The sequence below is a fragment of the Eumetopias jubatus genome, unplaced genomic scaffold (genome assembly GCF_037043125.1).
Source record: "Eumetopias jubatus isolate StellerSeaLion01/CBP00866 unplaced genomic scaffold, mEumJub1_p1.0 scaffold_5, whole genome shotgun sequence".
In the NCBI taxonomy this organism is placed as follows: Eukaryota; Metazoa; Chordata; class Mammalia; order Carnivora; family Otariidae; genus Eumetopias; species Eumetopias jubatus.
Genome location: NW_028274811.1, coordinates 111,251,339 through 111,271,754, shown reverse-complemented (window position 1 = coordinate 111,271,754; position 20,416 = coordinate 111,251,339). Strand labels below are relative to the sequence as shown.

General features: G+C 43.4%; 1 protein-coding gene across 1 annotated transcript in view; it reads right to left on the bottom strand.

Annotated features, from left to right (window-relative positions):
- FAT2 (FAT atypical cadherin 2) overlaps positions 1-20,416 on the bottom strand; it is a 61,189-nt gene that overhangs the window by 26,680 nt on the left and 14,093 nt on the right. Inside the window, exons 6-12 of the mRNA XM_028106474.2 lie at positions 19,077-19,216; positions 18,187-18,468; positions 16,898-17,108; positions 9,465-13,523; positions 5,701-5,897; positions 3,093-3,246; positions 1,071-1,304 (exon numbers count right to left, since the gene is read on the bottom strand). Of these exons, the coding sequence (XP_027962275.2) occupies positions 1,071-1,304; positions 3,093-3,246; positions 5,701-5,897; positions 9,465-13,523; positions 16,898-17,108; positions 18,187-18,468; positions 19,077-19,216 (5,277 nt within the window). The remainder of the gene's footprint in view (positions 1-1,070; positions 1,305-3,092; positions 3,247-5,700; positions 5,898-9,464; positions 13,524-16,897; positions 17,109-18,186; positions 18,469-19,076; positions 19,217-20,416) is intronic.

Sequence of the window (20,416 nt, the reverse complement as noted above, 5' to 3'; positions counted from 1 at the left end):
AAGAGGGTGTGAGCAGAAGCATGTAATTGAAGAAACTAGGTCTCCTTCACCCAGATAGGAAAGCTTAGGGCTAGAGCAGATAATCACCACCTGCCCGCCTTGGAAGGGCTGTCGTGGGCGGAAGTCTAGGAGAAGTGTGTGACTACAAAAGTCCAGACAAGGACTGGTGGTTGCCAGCTCAAAATACGTAGCACCTGATAATTATGTGAGGTACCACAGAAGGTCGGTAGGGAGCTGCTAGGAAGTAAGGGGGTACCATGGAAGGTAGGTGAGTAGTTGCCTAGGAAGTAGGGAGCTTCCTGTCCCTGGGAGTGTGCAAGTACGAGCTAGTGAGCACTACAGGGCCTTGTAGCCATTAGATGCCTCTGCTCTATTTGCCCTCTCTAGAACCCCTACATCCCTCCAAAAATCTCCTATCTCCTTCAATGCCAAGCAAAAACTCAAGAAAATTGGACATATGTACTGTATATATATAAATATATATACACATATATATGCAGACACAAAGTGCTTCATGGTAGCAGAAGTTATAATTGGTACAATACGGAACAAATACTCGTGCATGAATCTAATTTGCCTCGTCAATTCTAAAGAAAAGGAATTAACTCTAGTGCAAATAATGTCATTAAAATTCAAATGTAAAATACTGAAAGTGATTCCACTTTATTGTCTAGAAAATGGATCAAGGAATTTAATAGGCTTAATAGAGTTTGTGCCAAAAATTCCTTTCCTGTGACAAATTAATTGGAGTTGAATAGTTCCGACTGGTGTATTTCAGATTAGATGTTTGTATTTAAAGTGTCCTTGAGGGTAAATGGCAGAATTGAAAGGGCTCCAGGCCTGACAGCCAGTGAGAATCAATGAGGCTGAAAGGCCCTGTACCGGCCAAATCTTTTGTCACCTAGCACTTAGGTATGCGGTTTCTGGGCAGACATTTTCCTCTTGTGAGTGTTCATACACTCAGCAAGGAGACAGAGTCCTTGCTACATCTCAGAGCAACACACAAAGAGCCAAACCCTCACCCCAGGTGACCCTGTGAGCAAATGGCCTCCAATCCTTCTCCTCCTCACCTTGGTCAGGATCCCGGGCCAACACCACAGCCACGGGGGTCTTAACTGTGGTGTTGTCGAAGACAGCCACAGCACAGTGGCTGGGGAAGAAATGGGGGGCGTTGTCATTCACATCCTCCACGTGGAGGGTCACGTCTGCCTGGCACGATTGGCCACCTCCATCCGTCGCCTTGGCAACAAGGCTATATGCATCCTTCTTCTCACGGTCCAGGGCTGTAAGGGTGGTCAGCTCCCCTGGCCAGAGAAATGACAGCAGGTGAGGTTTCCCTGCACTTGCATTCTAGGTATCTATGCGAGACAACCACAGGCACACAGGGGTTTGTCACTCTGTGACAAAAAGGGGTCAAAGAAAAGGGGTCAGTCCTACCTACATACAGTTAGGAAAGAAGTTCAGTTCCACACCTGCCTACCTCTCTAATTCTCCAAATGCACTCCACCCCCACATCATCAATTTAAGATCCTCACCAACAAGCTACAAAGAGGCACAACATTTTTAAAGGGCAAGGAGGCAATTTCTAACAACACATATCCTTTGGTCCACAATTACACATCTAGGAATATATCCTACAGAATAATCAACCCAAGGATAAAAATGTATATATAAAGATATTCTCTCCAGCATTGTTTATAATAGCAGCATACTGAAAATACCCTGTATGTCTTTCTAAAAGGGACTGGTTGAATACATCATGATTTAGCCATACAGTAAAATACTGTGCAACCCAGAAGGAATTATGATAGCGCTTTATGTAATGCCTTTTTATAACCTCCAAGGTATTGCTATGTGAAAAAAAAGTAAGTCACAAAATAGTATTCTAGAGTGCTTATCTTTGAGGAGGGCCTGGTTATCATATAGACTTTCCAATTTCTGCGTAATACATGCCTGCAGTGTTTGAATTTTTGTACAATGAGCATGTATTCTTTCCATATTGAGAAAAAACACCCAGTTTTCTTTTTTAAGACCTCACCAGTCATCCTGCAGCTGAATAAACAGCATCAGAGAGAGATTAGGTAACCTACCTGGGGTGAATCAGCATGCCCATGCTGGAATGAGAAAGGACAGTGTTGTCTCCTATCTATCCAGACAGCTTCCTGGGACACCATTCTCACCTGCCACCTCCCTGCTCAGGAATCTCCAAGCCATCCTTTGAGCTACTGGTTCCTAGTCAACTGTCAGCAGCTGGCCCTCTGTGACCTGGGCCTTCTGTGCTGCCTGTAGCAGCAGGACAGGGATCCCACTGTGGGGCTGCTCTTCCAAAGAAAGCAGACCTCACCCTGTCTTCTCCATCAGACTCTCACAGCCCAACCTCTCCCAGGCATTAGTGGTCTACCCTGCAGGGCTCTCTGCTTCCACCTGTTGCTTTGTCCTCTAATAATAATGACAATGGCAACCACATCTACTGAACTCTTATTATGTGCCAGACCTGGGCTAGACTTCTATATACTTCATCTCTTGGGATTTTTACAGTAATACATTGAGGTCTGCAACATATGCATGTTGAGATCATGTCCTTGACCATGAAGCTCATCTGCCTAAACCCCTCTAGAGGAGGGGTGTGCACCCCTCACCCCCACCCTTTGGCCTCTCTCCTCCCCTCTGTGCACCAGTTTCTGGCCTTCCATCAGGACCTCAGATGTATGCACTCTTTCCTAAAACAAAGTCCTTGTATAAATTCTCCTTCTGCCTTGAGCGTCCATCCCTACTACTCCCTTAACTCTGCTCCTAAGCCTCCCTCCCCGCTCCTGTCGAACCTCCCCTTCATCCTGCATTTTTTCTTAACTCAGCACATTTCAAACCACTGATTCAATGACTGCCTTTCCCACAAGACCCAGATCTTATCTGTCTGTTGATTATGTCCCCACCATCTAGTGCAATGCTTGGCACATGGTACCAATATGTTTGCTGAGTAAACGGATGGATGGGTAGGTGAATTCCTGTTTCTTCTCCAAGGAACCTAACATGGTATTGGGCACTGGTATTCATTAAGTTCTCGGCTTGATCTTGAAGCTCAGGAAACCCACCTGTATGAGGATCCAGCTTAAATTCATCTGCCCCAGGACCATGCAGAGAATATGTGATCTGAGCATTGGTATCAGAATCCAAGTCTGTTGCAGAAACTTTCAGAATGAAGTGTCCTGGAGATATATCTTCACTGACTTTGCCAGTATAGAGAAGCTGGAAACAGAAGACAAAGAAGAGGGAGATTGTGGGAGACATACCTAGATCAAGAGAGAAGCAGAGTGACAGAGAGGGAAACAGAAACAGAGAGATCAGAGAGCAAGATGGGGAGAGGGAGAGAGAGAGAAGCAGGGCAGGGGTAGAACAAAGAGAAAAAGTTGAAACATGCAAGGAAATGGGGATTAAAAACAAGGAGCAGGAGGCGCCTGGGTGGCTCAGTCGGTTAAGCGTCTGCCTTTGGCTCAGGTCATGGGTCCTGGGATCGAGCCCCTCATGGGGCTCCCTGCTCAGCGAGAAGCCTGCTTCTCCCTCTGCCACTCCCCCCTGCTTGTGTTCCCTCTCTCACTGTCTCTCTCTCTGTCAAATAAATAAATAAAATATTTAAAAAAAAAAAAACCCAAGGAGCAGGATGACAAGAGGACTAGTCAGAAAAGACAGAATGAGAGAGAAGTTCCACCATTGAAAACCCACGCTCAGAGCTAGAAGGACCTGCTACCACCTACTTCACAGGGGCCCTTTGAGCTTCTGGGTGATGAGATGGGCCTGATATGAGGCCTTCTGGAAGGTGTCAGGTCAAGCCACTCAGCCCAGGCCAGGCATCTTGGTCCCTGTGGTGAGGCCATGCTGTCAGGCTCACCTCCTGCCACAACCCAAGACAGAGCCTTGGCTATTTGAGTCAGGTCTGGACCCCCATGGCCCGCAGGGCCTGTCCTACCCTCCCTCCACTACAGGTACCTTCAGAGTAGGGGATGTGGCACAGGGGAGAGGCTGGAACTCCCTGGAAGCCCAGTGTTCCTATAGCTGCTGTCTCTGGGTACAGGCTCCAAACAAACTGGTTTCCCCCACTGCTGGGTGTGGGTGAGCATGAACCCCTGTATGTGCTCTGGATAAAGGCTTTGGGCCTGGGTGGGCTGTGTAGAAATGGACTCCCCAGGCTTCTTTTCCCTGGCTCTAGTGATGCTGTTGACCACCCCTGGGAAGGCCAAGGAGGGCTTGATCCTGGCCTCTTCCAGCATGGGGAGGATGCAGGCTGGTTGTAAGGATGGCTAAGGGGAAAGAGGAAGAAAATGTGGGCTCCATCCTCCCCAAAAGGGGAGGTCTGCAACATATGCATGTTGAGATCATGTCCTTGACCATGAAGCTCACCTGCCTAAATCCTCTAGGGGCTCTAGAGAGCCCTTCTGAGACCACTGAGAAGGTCATCATCTTGGATCCTGCAAAGGCATTTTCCATGCATCCTGATAACATAGGTTCTCTTTTTCTACTATGATTTTATGTGGTTGGAGTGTAAAAGACAGAGGAAGAAAAGGTGATGGGACATATGTATTTTTTTGTGTTACAATGTCTGGGTTGCATATATGTGTGCAAATAAGTGAAGTGTATATATGCCAATGCACATATGTTTGTGTGAATTATATATGTATATTTCCATGTGTGGATGGGTATACAGAAGGATGAATGTTGTGGGTATGTAGGTATATGCTTCTGTATCTGTGTGTATATATGTATAAGTATTTGCATGTATATATAGAGTTGTAGATGATCCTTTGTGTATGTATATATGGGTGAGTATGTGTAAGTTTGCATTTATGTATATATACTGAATGGCTGGATTTTTTAATACAAATTTGAATTATTGTAATTTAAAATGTTATAAAAGTAAAATATTAATAGTTTATCTGAAAACTTTGAGGTAATGCAAATCTCCCAAAGTTAAAAATTATTTACTGTATTTAAAAAATATGTTTAAACGCAAAGCTATAGGACAATGATTGTTCATTTATGTCCTCTAAGAACACAGTTCCTTCCCCAACACACACACACACACACACGCACACAAGTGTACACACACACACACATACCACCACCACCACCACCACCATTCAATATTTGTTTTCACAGGAAATGTAGGGTTGAATTAAATGAAGTCCTCAACAAAAATGTAACTGCCCTGTCTGCATGTTTGTGTATACATATAACCTCAAGGAGGGCATCTGTGGTGTTATCACCCATGTAGATGTGGGGATATACATAATATGGGCATGGGGGCAGTGCAAGGTGTCTCTGGGGGCAGTACTATTTGGATGTATTTGATAATGAGCCCAAGCTGAGTGGTGGAGGGGTTTTCCCACTGGGCACAGCAGACTGTTTGGAGAATGAAGAAGTTACTTTACTTCTGGTATATTTTGCAGAGAAGTAGACTTTTGAAGGGAGTGTAGGGAGAGAAGGGTTCTAAAGAGCTTGGTGACATCCCTATGCCAGGGGTGGAGGGGAGGAATTACCTAGAATGCACCCTGCCAAGGGCACTAGTCTGTGGCTAGCTGGGGAGAAGCAAGAGCTGATCAGTGATGCCCAGCCTCAGAGATCGTCCCCTGAGTCTTCCTCCTTCCTCTTGGCCTTCACTCTAGCTTCTTTGCCTCCAATGCCACCTCATCCTCACAAGGCTCTCACCTGTGAGCACTGTGGACTGTTATCATTGATGTCCAGGACGAAGATCTCTACAAGGACCGAAGCCTGGAACTTGCCATCGGAAGCTGTGATTCTGAGCAAGTACTTGGCCATGTGCTCACGGTCCAGGGTCTTCCTCGAGAAAATCCTCCACTCATCTCCAGCTTGGCTGATTCCAAACTGGCCCAAGGGATCTCCCTCTAAAAAGATGGAACAAAGCTTCCAGAAGTCAAGGAATAGGAACAAACCAGGCTATGTGCCTAAGGTGGCTGCCCAGATGACCCTTTTTTTAGGATTGCTAGGAAAGACAAACATTTCCTTCCTTAACTAGTGACCCACAGTTCTATATTGAGTCAGTTGTTTGGTGTTTTGAAGGTTCTTCTGACTTCAAAGGCCTCCTATTAATTATCACTGTGTTTATTATCACTGTGAGAAGCACCACTCTAAAATACGTAGTTGAGGGGCAGGTTTCTTATTTTTTTGTGTACTTTGGAAAGCACTGGGGGAAGTTAAAAGGAAGCATATTTCAATTTTATACAAGAATCTTCTGGTATCTAGTATCTGTTCAACAGCAGGAGAGTGGGAAGTGATCAACAATGCTAAGCTCTCTGAGGTTTTATTTTTACAAATGAGGACACAGACTAAATGGAGGTTCCCATGGATCACTAAGTTTGCTTCTGAGTCATCTTTCCTTGACACCAGTCACTGATAGAGGAGATGGATTTATGAGATTCCAAGATTCCAGAGTTCCAAGACTCAACTATTCCAGGAATTCATGATCTATTGACATTTTTTCTATTACTCAGAGATGTTAAGACTGTGTTTTTCAGAGTCTGTCATTATAAGATGATAAGATTCTATTTCCCTAAGTTTCCATATTTTGAACGGCTCTGATCCAGGTTGTTTCTATAGGAGTCTATGATTCTTGGTTGGAACTTCAGATTCATTAACTTCCTGTCAGAGAGCTGTGATAGCAGAAGGAGCCATACTTATGGGGATGGGATGACATGGAACCCAGGAGAGGGGGAAAGGGACATTGAGAAGTAAAGAAACTCTTTTTTGGCCACTGGCTAGCTGGTTCAGCCACTGGACAGGAGTTGGGATAATTTAGGTTTGCAATAGGTATCCACTGGGGAAAATAGATCGTAGGGTGTGGTTTTAATCCCAGACCTCACTCAAGCTTGGAGTGTGACCTTGGTTGAATTTCTGCCCCATCTGCGCTTTGGTTTTCCTGTGTGTGAAGTGAGGGTATTGAGCTGGAATCATACCTATGGAAGTGTTTTCACTCTGACACTTAAGTCCTGTGATTGACTTAAGGAACATTTCTAGTATCCACAACTTGCTCTAGGCAGAATACACTCCACAAGGACAGTCATCTGACAGAATTTTCAGGGATCATACCATTATTGACATCTTCTCCATCCTCTAGAAGCTGACTGAGAGCAGTTACAGTATCTCCCTTCTATTCTGTCTACTCCACCTAAAGAAATAAGAAATCCTCTCTGCAAAACACTTCCCAATTTATAGGAGGCTCTCAAGAAATTTTTTTAAGTTAAATCTTACCAATCTAACCAAAGAGGCAAAGCATCTATACTCAGAAAACTATAGAATACTCATGAAAGAAATTGAAGAAGACACAAAGAAATGGAAAAACGTTCCATGCTCATGGATTGGAAGAACAAATATTGTGAAAATGTCTATGCTACCTAGAGCAGTCTACACATTTAATGCCATCCCTATCAAAATACCATCAACTTTACTCTGAGAAACAAACTGAGGGTTTTAGAGTGGAGGGGGTGGGGGGATGGGTTAGTCCGGTGATGGGTATTAAGGAGGGCGCATATTGAATGGAGCACTGGGTGTTATACTCAAACAATGAATCATGAAACACTACATCAAAAATCAAGGATGTAATGTATGGTAACTAACATAACATAATAAAATAAAATTTTAAAAAATACCATCAACTTTTTCGTAGAAATGGAACAAATAACCCTAAAATTTGTATGGAACAAGAAAATACCCCAAATAGCCAGAAGAATGTTGAAAAAGAAAAGCAAAGCTGGTGGCATCACAATTCCGGACTTCAAGCTCTATTACAAAGCTGTAATCATCAAGACAGTATGGTACTTGCACAAAAACAGACACATAGATCAATGGAACAGAATAGAGAGCCCAGAAATGGACCCTCAACTCTATGGTCAACTAATCTTCGACAAAACAGGAAAGAATGTCCAATGGAAAAAAGACAGTCTCTTCAACAAATAGTGTTGGGAAAATTGGACAACTACAGGCAGAAGAATGAAACTGGACCATTTCCTTACACCACACACAAAAATAGACTCCAAATGGACGAAACACCCTAAATGTGAGACAGGAATCCATCAAAATCCTTGAGGAGAACAAAGGCAGAACCTCTTTGACCTCAGCTGCAGCAACTTCTTCCTAGAAACATCACCAAAGGCAAGGGAAGCAAGGACAAAAATGAACTATTGGGACTTCGTCAAGATAAAAACCTTTTGCACAGCAAAGGAAACAGTTAACAAAACCAAAAGACAACTGACAGAATGGGAGAATATATTTGCAAATGACATATCAGATAAAGGGCTAGTATGCAAAATCTATAAAGAACTTATCAAACTCAACACCCAAAGAACAAATAATCCAATCAAGAAATGGGCAGAAGACATGAACAGACATTTTTCCAAAGAAGACATCCAAATGGCCAACAGACACATGAAAAAGTGCTCAACATCACTCGGCATCAGGGAAATCCAAACCAAAACCTCAATGAGATACCGCCTCACACCAGTCAGAATGGCTAAAATTAACAAGTCAGGAAATGACAGATGTTGGCGAGGATGTAGTGAAAGGGGAACCCTCCTACACTGTTGGTGGGAATGCAAGCTGGTATAGCCACTCTGGAAAACAATATGGAGGTTCCTCAAAAAGTTGAAAATACAGCTACCCTATGACCCAGAAATTGCACTACTGGGTATTTACCCCAAAGATACAAATGTAGTGATCCGAAGGGGCACATGCACCCCAATGTTTATAGCAGCAATGTCCACAATAGCCAAACTATGGAAAGAGCCTAGATGTCCATCAATAGATGAATGAATAAAGAAGATGTGAGATATATATATATCACACAATGGAATATTATGCAGCCATCAAAAAATGAAATCTTGCCATTTGCAACAATGTGGATGGAACTAGAGGGTATTATGCTAAGCAAAATAAGTCAGAGAAAGCCAATTATCATACGATCTCACTGATATGTGGAATTTGAGAAACAAGGCAGAGAATTGTAGGGGAAGAGAGGAAAAACTGGAATAAGACAAAACCGGAGAGGGAGAGAAATCATAAGAGACTCAATCTCAGGAAACAAACTGAGGATTGCTGGAGTGGAGGGGGTTAGGAGGGATGGGGTGGCTGGGTGATGGACACTGAGGAAGGTATGTACTATGGTGAGTGCTGTGAATTGTGTAAGACTGATGAATCACAGACCTGTACCCCTGAAACAAATAATACATTATATGTTAATTTAAAAAAAGATCTTACCAGCATCCTTGGGAGGTGAATGAGAATAGGCATGAAAAGTCTACAGGTGAAGCACCTGAGGTCCTGGGAGGTTAATTAATATACCCAAGGTCACATTGATAATAGGTAGAAGAGCCAGGAATTAAACCCATGTCTTAGGGCACCTCTTACTATACTTTTTTCAATGTACCCCAGTGCCTCCATTCCAAGACAGTTATCCTTACCTGTGATATAGCAGGTGACCTGTCTGTTCTGCTCAGAGATGTCAGCATCCAAGGTTTTAAGAGTAACCACAAGTTCACCAGGTTCACTGTTCTCAACCACAGATCCTCTGTAGTCTTCAGAAGCAAATCGGGGAGCATTGTCATTCTCATCTGTAATGGAGACTTCAACCAGAACCTGAGAAGATAGCTGGATGGTCCTTCCATGGTCATAGGCCATAACATAAAAGCGGTAGGTCTGGTGGGTCTCACAGTCAAGTTCCTGGAGTGTGGTGATCCAGCCAGTCTCACTGTCAATGGCAAAGAGCTCATGGATATTGCTACCAGGGTCCACTGGCAGCCTGTAGCTCACCTGGCCATCATCGCCAGTGTCCTGATCGTTGGCAGTCACTTGAATGACTGAGGTCCCCACTGGCATATTCTCAGTGAGAACAGCCTTATAGGGATCAGCCTCAAATATAGGCCTATTGTCATTGACATCCTTCACTTGGATATTGACAGAGACCAAGGAAACCAAGTGAGTGTCATTATGGGGACAATGTGCCATTAAATCAATCTGGTACCATTTGGTGGACTCATAGTCCATGGCCTTTCTCACCTTTAGAACTCCTGTGTTTCGGTCCAAGGAGAAGACACCATCCTTGTTGCTCTCTGGTGTGGTGCCCTGCACTAGACTATAGATGACTGGATCTTGCGCGGCCACTGCTTTAACAGAACCAATTTCAGACCCTTCTGGAAGATCTTCAGATGCAGAGAAAGTATACAGAGGTTCAGAAAATTTGGGCAAGGGTACTTCATTAGGAACCACCTGAAGTCGTAACAGCACCAGGGAGTTCCAGTGAGGAGGGCCCCCATCTTGGGCTTTGATTTTTAAGTCAAAGGCCCGATTTTCCAATCCCAACAAGCTCTCCTTCACCTTGACAACACCAGTAGTTGGGTTGACTTCAATGACCTCTTCATCCAAGTCCTTTATTGAGTCCACTGAATAGGTAACATCTGCATTCTGACCCTCATCTGCATCATAGGCCAACACCTGGATAACTGGGGAATCTTTACTGACATTGGATTGAATGGACACTGTGTACTCAGACGCTTTAAATTGTGGAGGGTTGTCATTTTCATCTGTCAGGATGATCTTCACAGTGCAGAAGGCCACTCGTCCTCCTCCATCCTGAGCCATGACTTTAATAGCAATAACTCTTTCTGTTGAATTTTCCCGATCCAGTTTCTGCAGAGTGGTGATCTGGCCATTGGGGTTTATGGAGAACTTCTCACCTGCTAGTTTATTGATGATGGTATAATCTACAGTGCCATAGGGACCACTGTCTTTGTCTATGGCTAGCAACTCAATCACCTTCGTTCCCACCTTTGCATTCTCTGCTAATTCTGCCTCATAAACATGCTGCTGGAACTCTGGGCTATACTTGTTGGCATTTGTAGTGTTGATATACACCGGCACAGTTGCTTGGAAGACCCCATCAGAAGCACCTACCCTCAAATTGTAAGAAGAGTCCAGGTGCTTTTTGCAAAGGTTGAACATAGAAATTATTCCTGATGAGCTGTTAATGGAGAAGTGCCTGTCCTGATTGCCAGAAAGGATCAGGTACTCCAGATGGGAGGCATCCCTGCTGTCAGGGTCGAGAGCTTGGACTTTAAGAACCAGGTGTCCACAGGTTGCCAGCTCACTGACATTGGCTTCATACTGAGGTTGCCTGAACTCTGGGGGGTTATCATTGATGTCAGATACATTAACAACCACAAGGGTTTCACCAGTGAGTGGGGGGTCTCCTCTATCCATGGCCCTGACCTTTACATGAAAGTGTTGTTGAGTTTCATAATCCAGCTCTTGAACTGTGGACATCTCCCCTGTGCTCCCATTGATCTGGAAGAATTTGGAAATATCTGAGCCATCCTCTATGATCTGATAGGAGACATCACGGTTCTGCCCTGAATCCTGGTCAGAAGCCAACAGTTGGATCACAGGGGTCTGAGCAGGCAAACCTTCTGAGACTGAAGTAGTGTAGACTAACTGAGAGAAAGTGGGAGGATTATCATTGACGTCCTCCACCAGGACTTCCACTGTGGCTTCAGAAAATGACCCCAGAGCTGTGTCTGTGGCTCTGACCGTGAACACATGTTTGGTCTTAGACTCATAGTCCAAAGGGCCTGTTACTGTCAGAACACCAGTCTTAAAGTCAGTGGTGAACAGCATCAAGGGCTCTTCCTCCACAATGTTGTAAATGAGTCGGAGTCCCTCTGGACTTCGGGCCTGGGTATGGAGAATTGGTGTATACAGTGTGATATTTTCAGGCACTCTCACTTTGTAGTAAGGACTCTGAAACAGTGGGTTGGATTTATTTCTCACAGTGACAAGTACCTCTTCCTCAGTCTGGAGGGATGGGGTTCCTCCATCCCGAGCAATGACTTTGAGGTGATACTTATTTAAAGCTTGATAATCAAAGGGTTTCTTCAGTGATATGTCCCCAAGATAGGGGTCAATTCGAAAATATGTATAATCTTCTGCAAATGCATATGTGACAGCACCATTTACCCCCAAGTCCTGGTCAGTGGCAGATACCTGAAAGAGGACATCCCCTGGCTCTGTGCCATCTTGGATAATCGTGTAGTAGGGCAGATGCTTAAATTGAGGGGGATTGTCATTGACATCCTCAACAGAGACTCTGACCAGAGCCTGAGCCACCCGCTGAGGGGTCCGATTGTCCCTCAATTCCACTGCCACCTCATAAGTGTCCTGCTCTTCTCTGTCAAACACCACACCTTTTGTCTGCAACACACCTGCTGACTTGACCATATGAAACATATCCGTGCCATTCAACAGGAAGTAGGAAAGAGTGTCATTCAAATGATTGCCCTGGGCGCCAAGAATCACCAGTGCCTTTCTACCCTGTAAATTCTCCTTCACGGTTGCCCTATAGATAATCTGATCAAACTGTAAGCTTGTGTTAAGGGCTTGTGTCAAAAAAATTTTTACGAGTGCAGTGTCTTGATACAGGCCATCAGAAGCCCTGATGGTGAGCTCCCGAAAGACCCCCAGGAAAGCAGGATTCAACACAGATATACGACCCGTGATGGGATGGATGGCAACAGCTTGATCAGCATTGCCAGTTTTGATGCTATAATTGACTTCTGAGTCATCATCGCTGGCCTGCACGATGAGGAGCTCCATACCCCGATGGATGGGCTTCACTACTGCTACTTCATATACATCGTCTGAGAACCTGGGAGGAGAGTCATTTACGTCCCTAACATTGATGATGACCTGGACAGGCCTGGATGCAAATAAGATAGGGTTTCCTTGGTCATGAACGTAGACACTGAATTGGAAAGAGGGCATGCTCTCATAATCCATCTCTGATATGATGGTTAGGGTTCCCATGCTTTGATCAATTTTGAAAAACTTCAAGGCCTCTGGCTCCAAAATTTCATAGACCAACAAGGAATTAGCTTCTTCATCACGGTCAGAGGCACGAATCACAAGGGGGTTGTTGTTTTCATCCATGATCATGCTGTATAACGGAGCTGCTTCACTAACTTGGCCCACAAAAATGGACTTTAAGAACATGGGAGGATTGTCATTTTCATCAATGATGTAAACAAGAGCCATGACATCAGTAAATGCACCTGCCATATTGCTGCCTCGGATTTTCAGCTGGTAAGATGAAATTTTCTCATGGTCCAGTTTCTTCTGGGTGGAAATGAGGCCAGAATATGAGTTCATGGACAATACACCATCCTTGTTTCCCTCTCTTAACTCATAGGTAACTTCTGAGGAACTTGTAGCTGACACAAGGAGGATTGGGGAGCCAATAGGGATTGATTCAGGGATCTCTACAAAGTACTCAGCTTTGGAGAAGATGGGGGCACTGCTATCTGAAGGGTAGACATTAATGATCACTGTAGCCAGGTCATGCCACTGTGGGGAGCCTTGATCTTCTGCCTTGACTGTCAGACTATACCGGGCATGATTTGCTTGATCAAGTTTCTGGGCCAGAGTGATGATGCCTAGCAGGGCATCGATGCTGAAGAAACCCTCACTGTTCCCTGAAACAAAAGACAAGACAAACTGAAATTTACCACATGTTCAAGAGATACTTTCTAGATCAGTAAAGAGGCTATCACACAAAACTTGTACAGGACAAAAATCTATATCCCGTGTTACCCTGATGTAGTTTATAGGGAAGATACCTACTTTATAAAATACCTTACATGAGGCACATACTAGGTACTCCATAAATGGCAGCTTCAATGATCACTCAGTTTTGGGGTCACAACTTAAGCTGTAAACCAAAGCTGCAGAAGGTCTTGAAGGCAAAGGAAGGAAACATATGGTTTGTAGGAAAACACACTCCACTCTATTTCAGTGGTGGCTTTTATAGGAGAGACTTTAATACACTACCCTGTCTGCTCCCAGTATAGTCTACAGTGGGAAGATCCTTTCTTGTCTGGCTTGGGAGTTGAGTGGCACACAGTTAAGTGGGGAGAGAGTAGATAGAACACCCAGACCTTGAGGATCCTGATCAAATGCCTTTCTACCACACATGGATTTCCTAAACTGCAGGCATTCTCACATTGCCTTTACAATTTTTTCAATACCCAGCCCCTACCTTTACTATTTTGTACTATTATTGAATGGATATTTTCCTTTAAATTGACTCATTTTCTTAAATTTAAAATATTTTAACAGGCAACTTTTGTATCGCTACTTTAGAAAAGAAAATCATTATTGCTTGCCATAAATCAGAGGTTACCATAGAAACAAGTCAGTGGGAAAAAATATCTTATTAAAATCTGGATAAAATCTATTGCTTGTTATAGGATATGAGCCTGAGACCTATCCTCTTTCTATGGTAAAAACAAAGAGTAGCAAGTGTTAGGGAAGAATTAAAGAGATTCTAATACCCAGGGAAAGCGTTGTCCTTGACTTATCAGGAAGCCCAAATGAGAATCAAGGGGGAGTACTCTTTCCACATTTGGTAGCCTATTTTTTGTAGGCCTTTTAAAATTTAATAAAATTAAAATTTAATATTCATTTTGATAAATGCATAACATTTCAAATTTAGGTTTTAAAGAAAGTTACAGTTATACAACATTGTATGATTCACAAAAAATAATGTGGAAAATTAATTGTATTTCCCTAAAAAATAGGGTCTCAAAGTTATCACAGTTTTAAAAGTCTAACCTAACAGCAACACTTCCTTCCTTCCTTCCTTCCTTCCTTCCTTCCTTTCTTCTTTCCTTCCTTTCTTCCTGCCTTCCTTCCTGCCTGCTTTCCTTCCTTTCTTCCTTCCTTCCTTCCTCCCTTCCTCCCTCCTTCTCTCTTTCTTTTTATGGTAAGAACAGATAACATGAGATCTACCTCTTAACAAGTGTTTAAGATTATAGCACAATATTGTTAACTATAAGCACAATGTCATACAGCAGATCTCTAGAATTTCATCTTGCATAACTGACACTCCCCCCCCAGTTTTACTGAGATATAATTGACATATAATGTTGTGTTGGTTTAAGATGTACAACATAATGATTTGATATACATATATATTGCAAAGTGACTGCCAAAATAAGTTTAGCTGACATCCATTATCTCACATAGGCACATTTTTTTTCTTGTAATGAGATGATTACCTATTTAATGCCATGACTCAGTAACACCTGAATAATTCTGCTCACCACCAGGGGTACAGGTCTTCCACTCAGGGAAGTACTGCTCTTTACTATTCTTATGCTGTTTATCACTCAGGTACATATTTTATTATTTCAATGGGAGACAAATAGCTAGGCTTCATCACAAAACAGTCCATCTGATTCCCCCCACTCATGGAAGCCATTCTCCAGCTGACAAGTGAGGTGATTTCCCAATTTGCCCATGTGATACAAACCCTAAGTTCTGTCAAAGAACACAGTTTCAATAGGTAGGCTGCAGTTTAAAAATAGTTCTATTAGAAGTAGCCAAGTAAACTACCTAAGCATAATTATAATTTATGTTATATTGCTGAGAGAAAAAATTGGGACACAAAATTGTATATTCACTTCAATCTTACTATGGCAAAAAGATGCACCAAAAAGATAAGAGGGGCGCCTGGGTGGCTCAGTTGTTAAGCGTCTGCCTTGGGTTCAGGTCATGGTCCCAGGGTCCTGGAATCAAGCCCCACATCGGACTCCCTGCTAGGTGGGAAGCCTGCTTCTCCCTCTCCCACTCTCCCTGCTTGTGTTCCCTCTCTCACTGTGTCAATCTCTGTCAAATAAATAAATAAAATATTTTAAAAAAAGATGGAAATACACAAAATTATTTTGTCTGTGCAGAAAACTATGGCTGAATGCTATTTTCTTCTTTATATATTCCTGTTTCTCTCATGTTTTAAAAAATGAGCATGTGTTATTTCTATAATCAGAAGAACAGTTTAAAACTAATCTTAACTTATCTGGAAAATAAAATTAGTACCTCCATCAATGGGGTTGTCAGTGAGATAAAATGAGATAGAAGACGTGAGTAGGCTTCATAAATCACAAAAAGTAAGCAATTAATGGGTTAGAATTTGTATTATTGTTCTTCAGTGATGCATAGATTTCTGCCACATGGCAAAGTATAACAACTTTTGTTTCTTAAAAAAAAATGCAAAAGCTCTGATTTCTGGAAAGCATATAAGCAATAAATGAACATTATGCTCTGTGAGAGCAGAAAGCAAGTCACGTTCATTTTGTCCCTCCACAACATCTAGCTCTATGGAGTATTAACTTTATTAAAGATAATAATAATTATTAAATATCATTAATTATGAATTATCAAACATTAAAATTATCATTAATAATTAGTTGGATACTAGATATTGACATTTTAATTAACACTTATCAATGATAGTAATAAACCCTTGGCATTCATATATTTTACAGTTCACAACATGTATTAACATACATTTTCTCTTTTAATCTTTACAAAGACTTTCTGGCACAGGGAATATTGTTCCCATTTTTGAGAGGGGAAAACCATATAACATAAGAAATCATGATACGGCCTTAACAGAAAATGTTACTCCCAAATGTAATTCCTAAAACTGTGCCATACATCTTATAAGGTATTTATAGGTCCCTTCTATTGTAAAGGCACAAAGATACTACATTTTAAAATGTTACATGGACTTCATAAGCATCTTTTACAAATACAGTTGTTGGTGAATTTATATAATATGTATATAAATTCTTCCATAACTTAAGTAGGCCCTTAGTTATTATTCTTACCATCTTTGGAAGTGTATTAAATTAGGTTATTATAATCCCAGAGAATGTTCTAGAAATGGTATTTGCCAAAGCTTAGAGAACCTGGCATTTGATTTACTTGCAAATTCATGCCTCTGGTGCTTTTTCTTATTGTCAGAGACTCTTCCCTCATGCTCTGGACTCATGGCCAAGCCTCTCACCTCTGAGGAGGGAGTAGTGGACTTCAGCATTGGCTCCCCGGTCACCATCCATGGCGCGGACCTGGAGCAGCTCTGTGCCAGGGGCTGTGGTGTCAGGAACACTTGCTTCATAGTGGAGCTGGGTGAAGTGGGGTGGGTGGAGGTTTCCATCCTCCACGTAAATGGACACCCACACAAAGTTCCTCTTGATGGGCATCTCCTGGTCTCGCACCTATGGGCCCAAGGGGATAATGCCATGAGCAGCAAATGGAATGGGAGGAGGCAGGGTTAAATTAAGGTCAATGAAATACAATGCCAGTGAAAAACATACCTAATTGTAACTTTCTGTATCCATTTAAATTTTGCTCTCATTTATGCTCCCTTTTTTTAAAAAATAAATTTATAAATTAGTGATTATTAGGCTTAGCTATTTTCATGGATAATCCCACTTTAGGAGAAAGGCAGAAATAAGCACAGAAACAGTATTTTCCAAATTAGTTCTCAGAGACTATTAGTTCCTCAAGATGTTAACATGTTACGCAGGGGAAAAACTTCTATGGTCGACTAAATTTAGGCAGCACTAAATTAAATGAAGTTAAAGCTTTCTTTGCTACAGGACTTTGCAGAGCCTTTAATGTATATTTATATGCCCCGAGGATGATAAACTAGCACATAAAACCCTGCATCTTGAGTCAGGGAGGCTGGCTTTGATTCTGGTTCCATCATAAAGAACTGTATGAGGTAAGCAAATCTGTCCCTCTGTGGGCCTCAGGTGTAAGATGAGAGAAGTGGGTCAGGTCAGGGCTGGAACACAGTGAGACACATGAGGCACACAAGACATAGATTGAAGGAGGCTCCCTCTCAGGATCACAAAAGCGCGGGCACAGAACCCTGAAAGGGAGTCCTTCAATGTTAATGCCCCACATGTCTCACTTCCTCACCCCAGTGCTTGCTTTAGGAGGGGATGGTCTTCGGTCCTTCCCAGCTTGACACCATGTCAGTCCCCATTGTGGTCATGCAGTCATAGAGCGGGGCGAAAACTGTCGGGGGGTATTTGGAGTGAACCCAGAGAAAGCCGGGGTTGCAGGATATTCCTTGGCAGCTCTCCCCTCTTCTTTACTCTCAGGCATCCCTAATGGAAGGTGCCCCTGGCTGACTGTAAAATGTCACATTTCATGTCATGGGTCATCATGAGCATCAGTACACCTGGCTCGTCAGGGGAAAGGGAAACTTCAGCGTGCCTCTGTGCATGTCCACCGCCACACATCCACATGCAAGTGCATCTTTCCCTGATCTCTCAGCTTACTCACCATAACTGTCAGTGTGTGCTGGGAGGGGCCCAAGCCCAGGTTCAACTTCCCCACAGTCACCAAGACACCACTGCTTGGGTCCAGCTGGAAGAGGCTGACACTTTCCGGGTCTTGGCTGCCATGTAGGGTATAGATTAGGCCCTTGCCCTTGTCTGGATCCGTGGCCTGGACTCGGAGGAGCTCCACCCCAGGCAGTGTATCCTGGGGAACTCTGACTTCATAATGAGCCTCCAGAAACTGGGGCCGATGGTGGTTAACATTGGCAATCATGAAGATGTAGACCTAGGGAGGAGAATGAGAGAGAAGGTAGACCATAAGCTCTAGGGGGTCAGCGACCTTGTCTGTCTGGTTCTTCACCATATCATCTGTGCCTAGCACAGTGCCTGGCACACAGCCGTCACTCAATAAATATTTGTTGAATGAATGATAGGATTTCAAAATCACAAGGCTTTGAAGTAACATGCAGTCTAGTGGTTTTCAAAAGCAAAATTCTGATCCAAAGGGCCTTTTCTTCAAGTGAATTTTTTTGTGAAATTCCAAAAACATCTGAAACAGATAAAACTCTGGCTGAAACCATGGTAGAAATCCAGAGCCCCACTTACTGTCCTTTCTCGTACCCCTGGTAGCCCCTATGGAACTCTATCTTTAATTGAAAACTGATCTTTAGACAAAGCCCTTGATTACACAGAGATCCACAGTGGAAACAAGAATTGTCCCAAGAGCACAGAAGTAGAAAGTATATCAGGTAAGACTGGAAGGCGAAACCTTGTTTCCAAATTCAGTGCCCTCTGAGCTACACCACATCCACCGAAATTCTTCTGTATCTTTATCCCAACCAAGGAGGCCTCCCATCCCCTCTCAGCTCAGGGGTCCCCAGGGAGGCCTCTAACCTGAGTGGCAATGGTGTGGGACCCATCGGTCACCTCCACAGTCAAGTTATAGCTCGACCTCCTCCTTGTGTCGAGAGGCTTGGCGATGACAATGCTGCCCGTGGTCTTCTCAATATCAAAGTCCATGTCCTTGTCACCTCCTAGAGTGGGAGCAAGGGGTAAAGCACACTCACCTTCAGTGATGGGGGTTGTAGTACTGTCCCGGCATTTGGCCGGCAGATTGAGAGGAGGTGGTAGTAGATCCTGTCAAGTTATTGTCAATTTTTTTTTTAAGATTTTATTTATTTGACAGAGAGAGACACAGCGAGAGAGGGAACACAAGCAGGGGGAGTGGGAGAGGGAGAAGCAGGCTTCCCGCCGAGCAGGCAGCCCGATGCGGGGCTCGATCCCAGGACTCTGGGATCATGACCTGAGCCGAAGGCAGACGCTTAACGACTGAGCCACCCAGGTGCCCCTACAGAAGAGAAAAACAACTAAATGGAAAGACATCAACATTTTAGCAGTGGATTATCTTCTGACTGGTGGGAGTTTTTGGTGATTTTAATTTTCTTCTCGCACTCATTGGTGTTTCCTAAGTGATCTACAGAGTACACATGTTAATTTTGTATGAAAGAAATAAAGCCAAACAAGAACAGTGAATCAGAATTAAAAGTAGATCCAGGAGGTCAAAAAGCTTGGGACAGGTGTACATCCAATCTCTGAACCAGGCTGGGAATCTCTATAATAAGACTCCATGGTTCATGTGGTCCTGGAACTCTCAGAGATTCTTAACCTGGAATCCCTGGGTGGGTTTCAGAGAATCTATAAATCCTTATATTTGTATGCAAACATGTGTGTGTGTGTGCACATGCAAATCTTTCTGGGAAGAGGGCTTGAGCATTCATTAGATTCTCAAACGATTCATCAGATTCCCAAAGGGGTCTGTGATTCTCCTCTCCCCAGATATTTTAACAAAATCTTGGTTTAGAGACAGAAAGGAATTTCAGAGAAGACCATGAGAGCTTGGACTCAAATGTCTCCTATAAAGAGAATGGATCGTGAGGATGCAACCTGGGATCAGAACATTAAGCATGGCCCCAGGGTACAGTGGTCCTCAGGCTCCTGGTGAACGATGTCAGCTCTGCATGGATCTCACATTGAGGCAGGAGAGGAAACACAAAACTTGTGCTTTCTCCTGAGTCTTCCAGGCCCTTGGAGTAATTGAGGTTCTGTCCAACTCTGGCTAGGGGGGCACCAGTGAGGCCATGGAGGCTCTCCCCTCATGAGATCATAGCTGGTGTGGAAGGCAAGTTTGGCAGAAGTGGTGCTTCTACTCACCCGCTCCCCCGGAGGATAAGGGA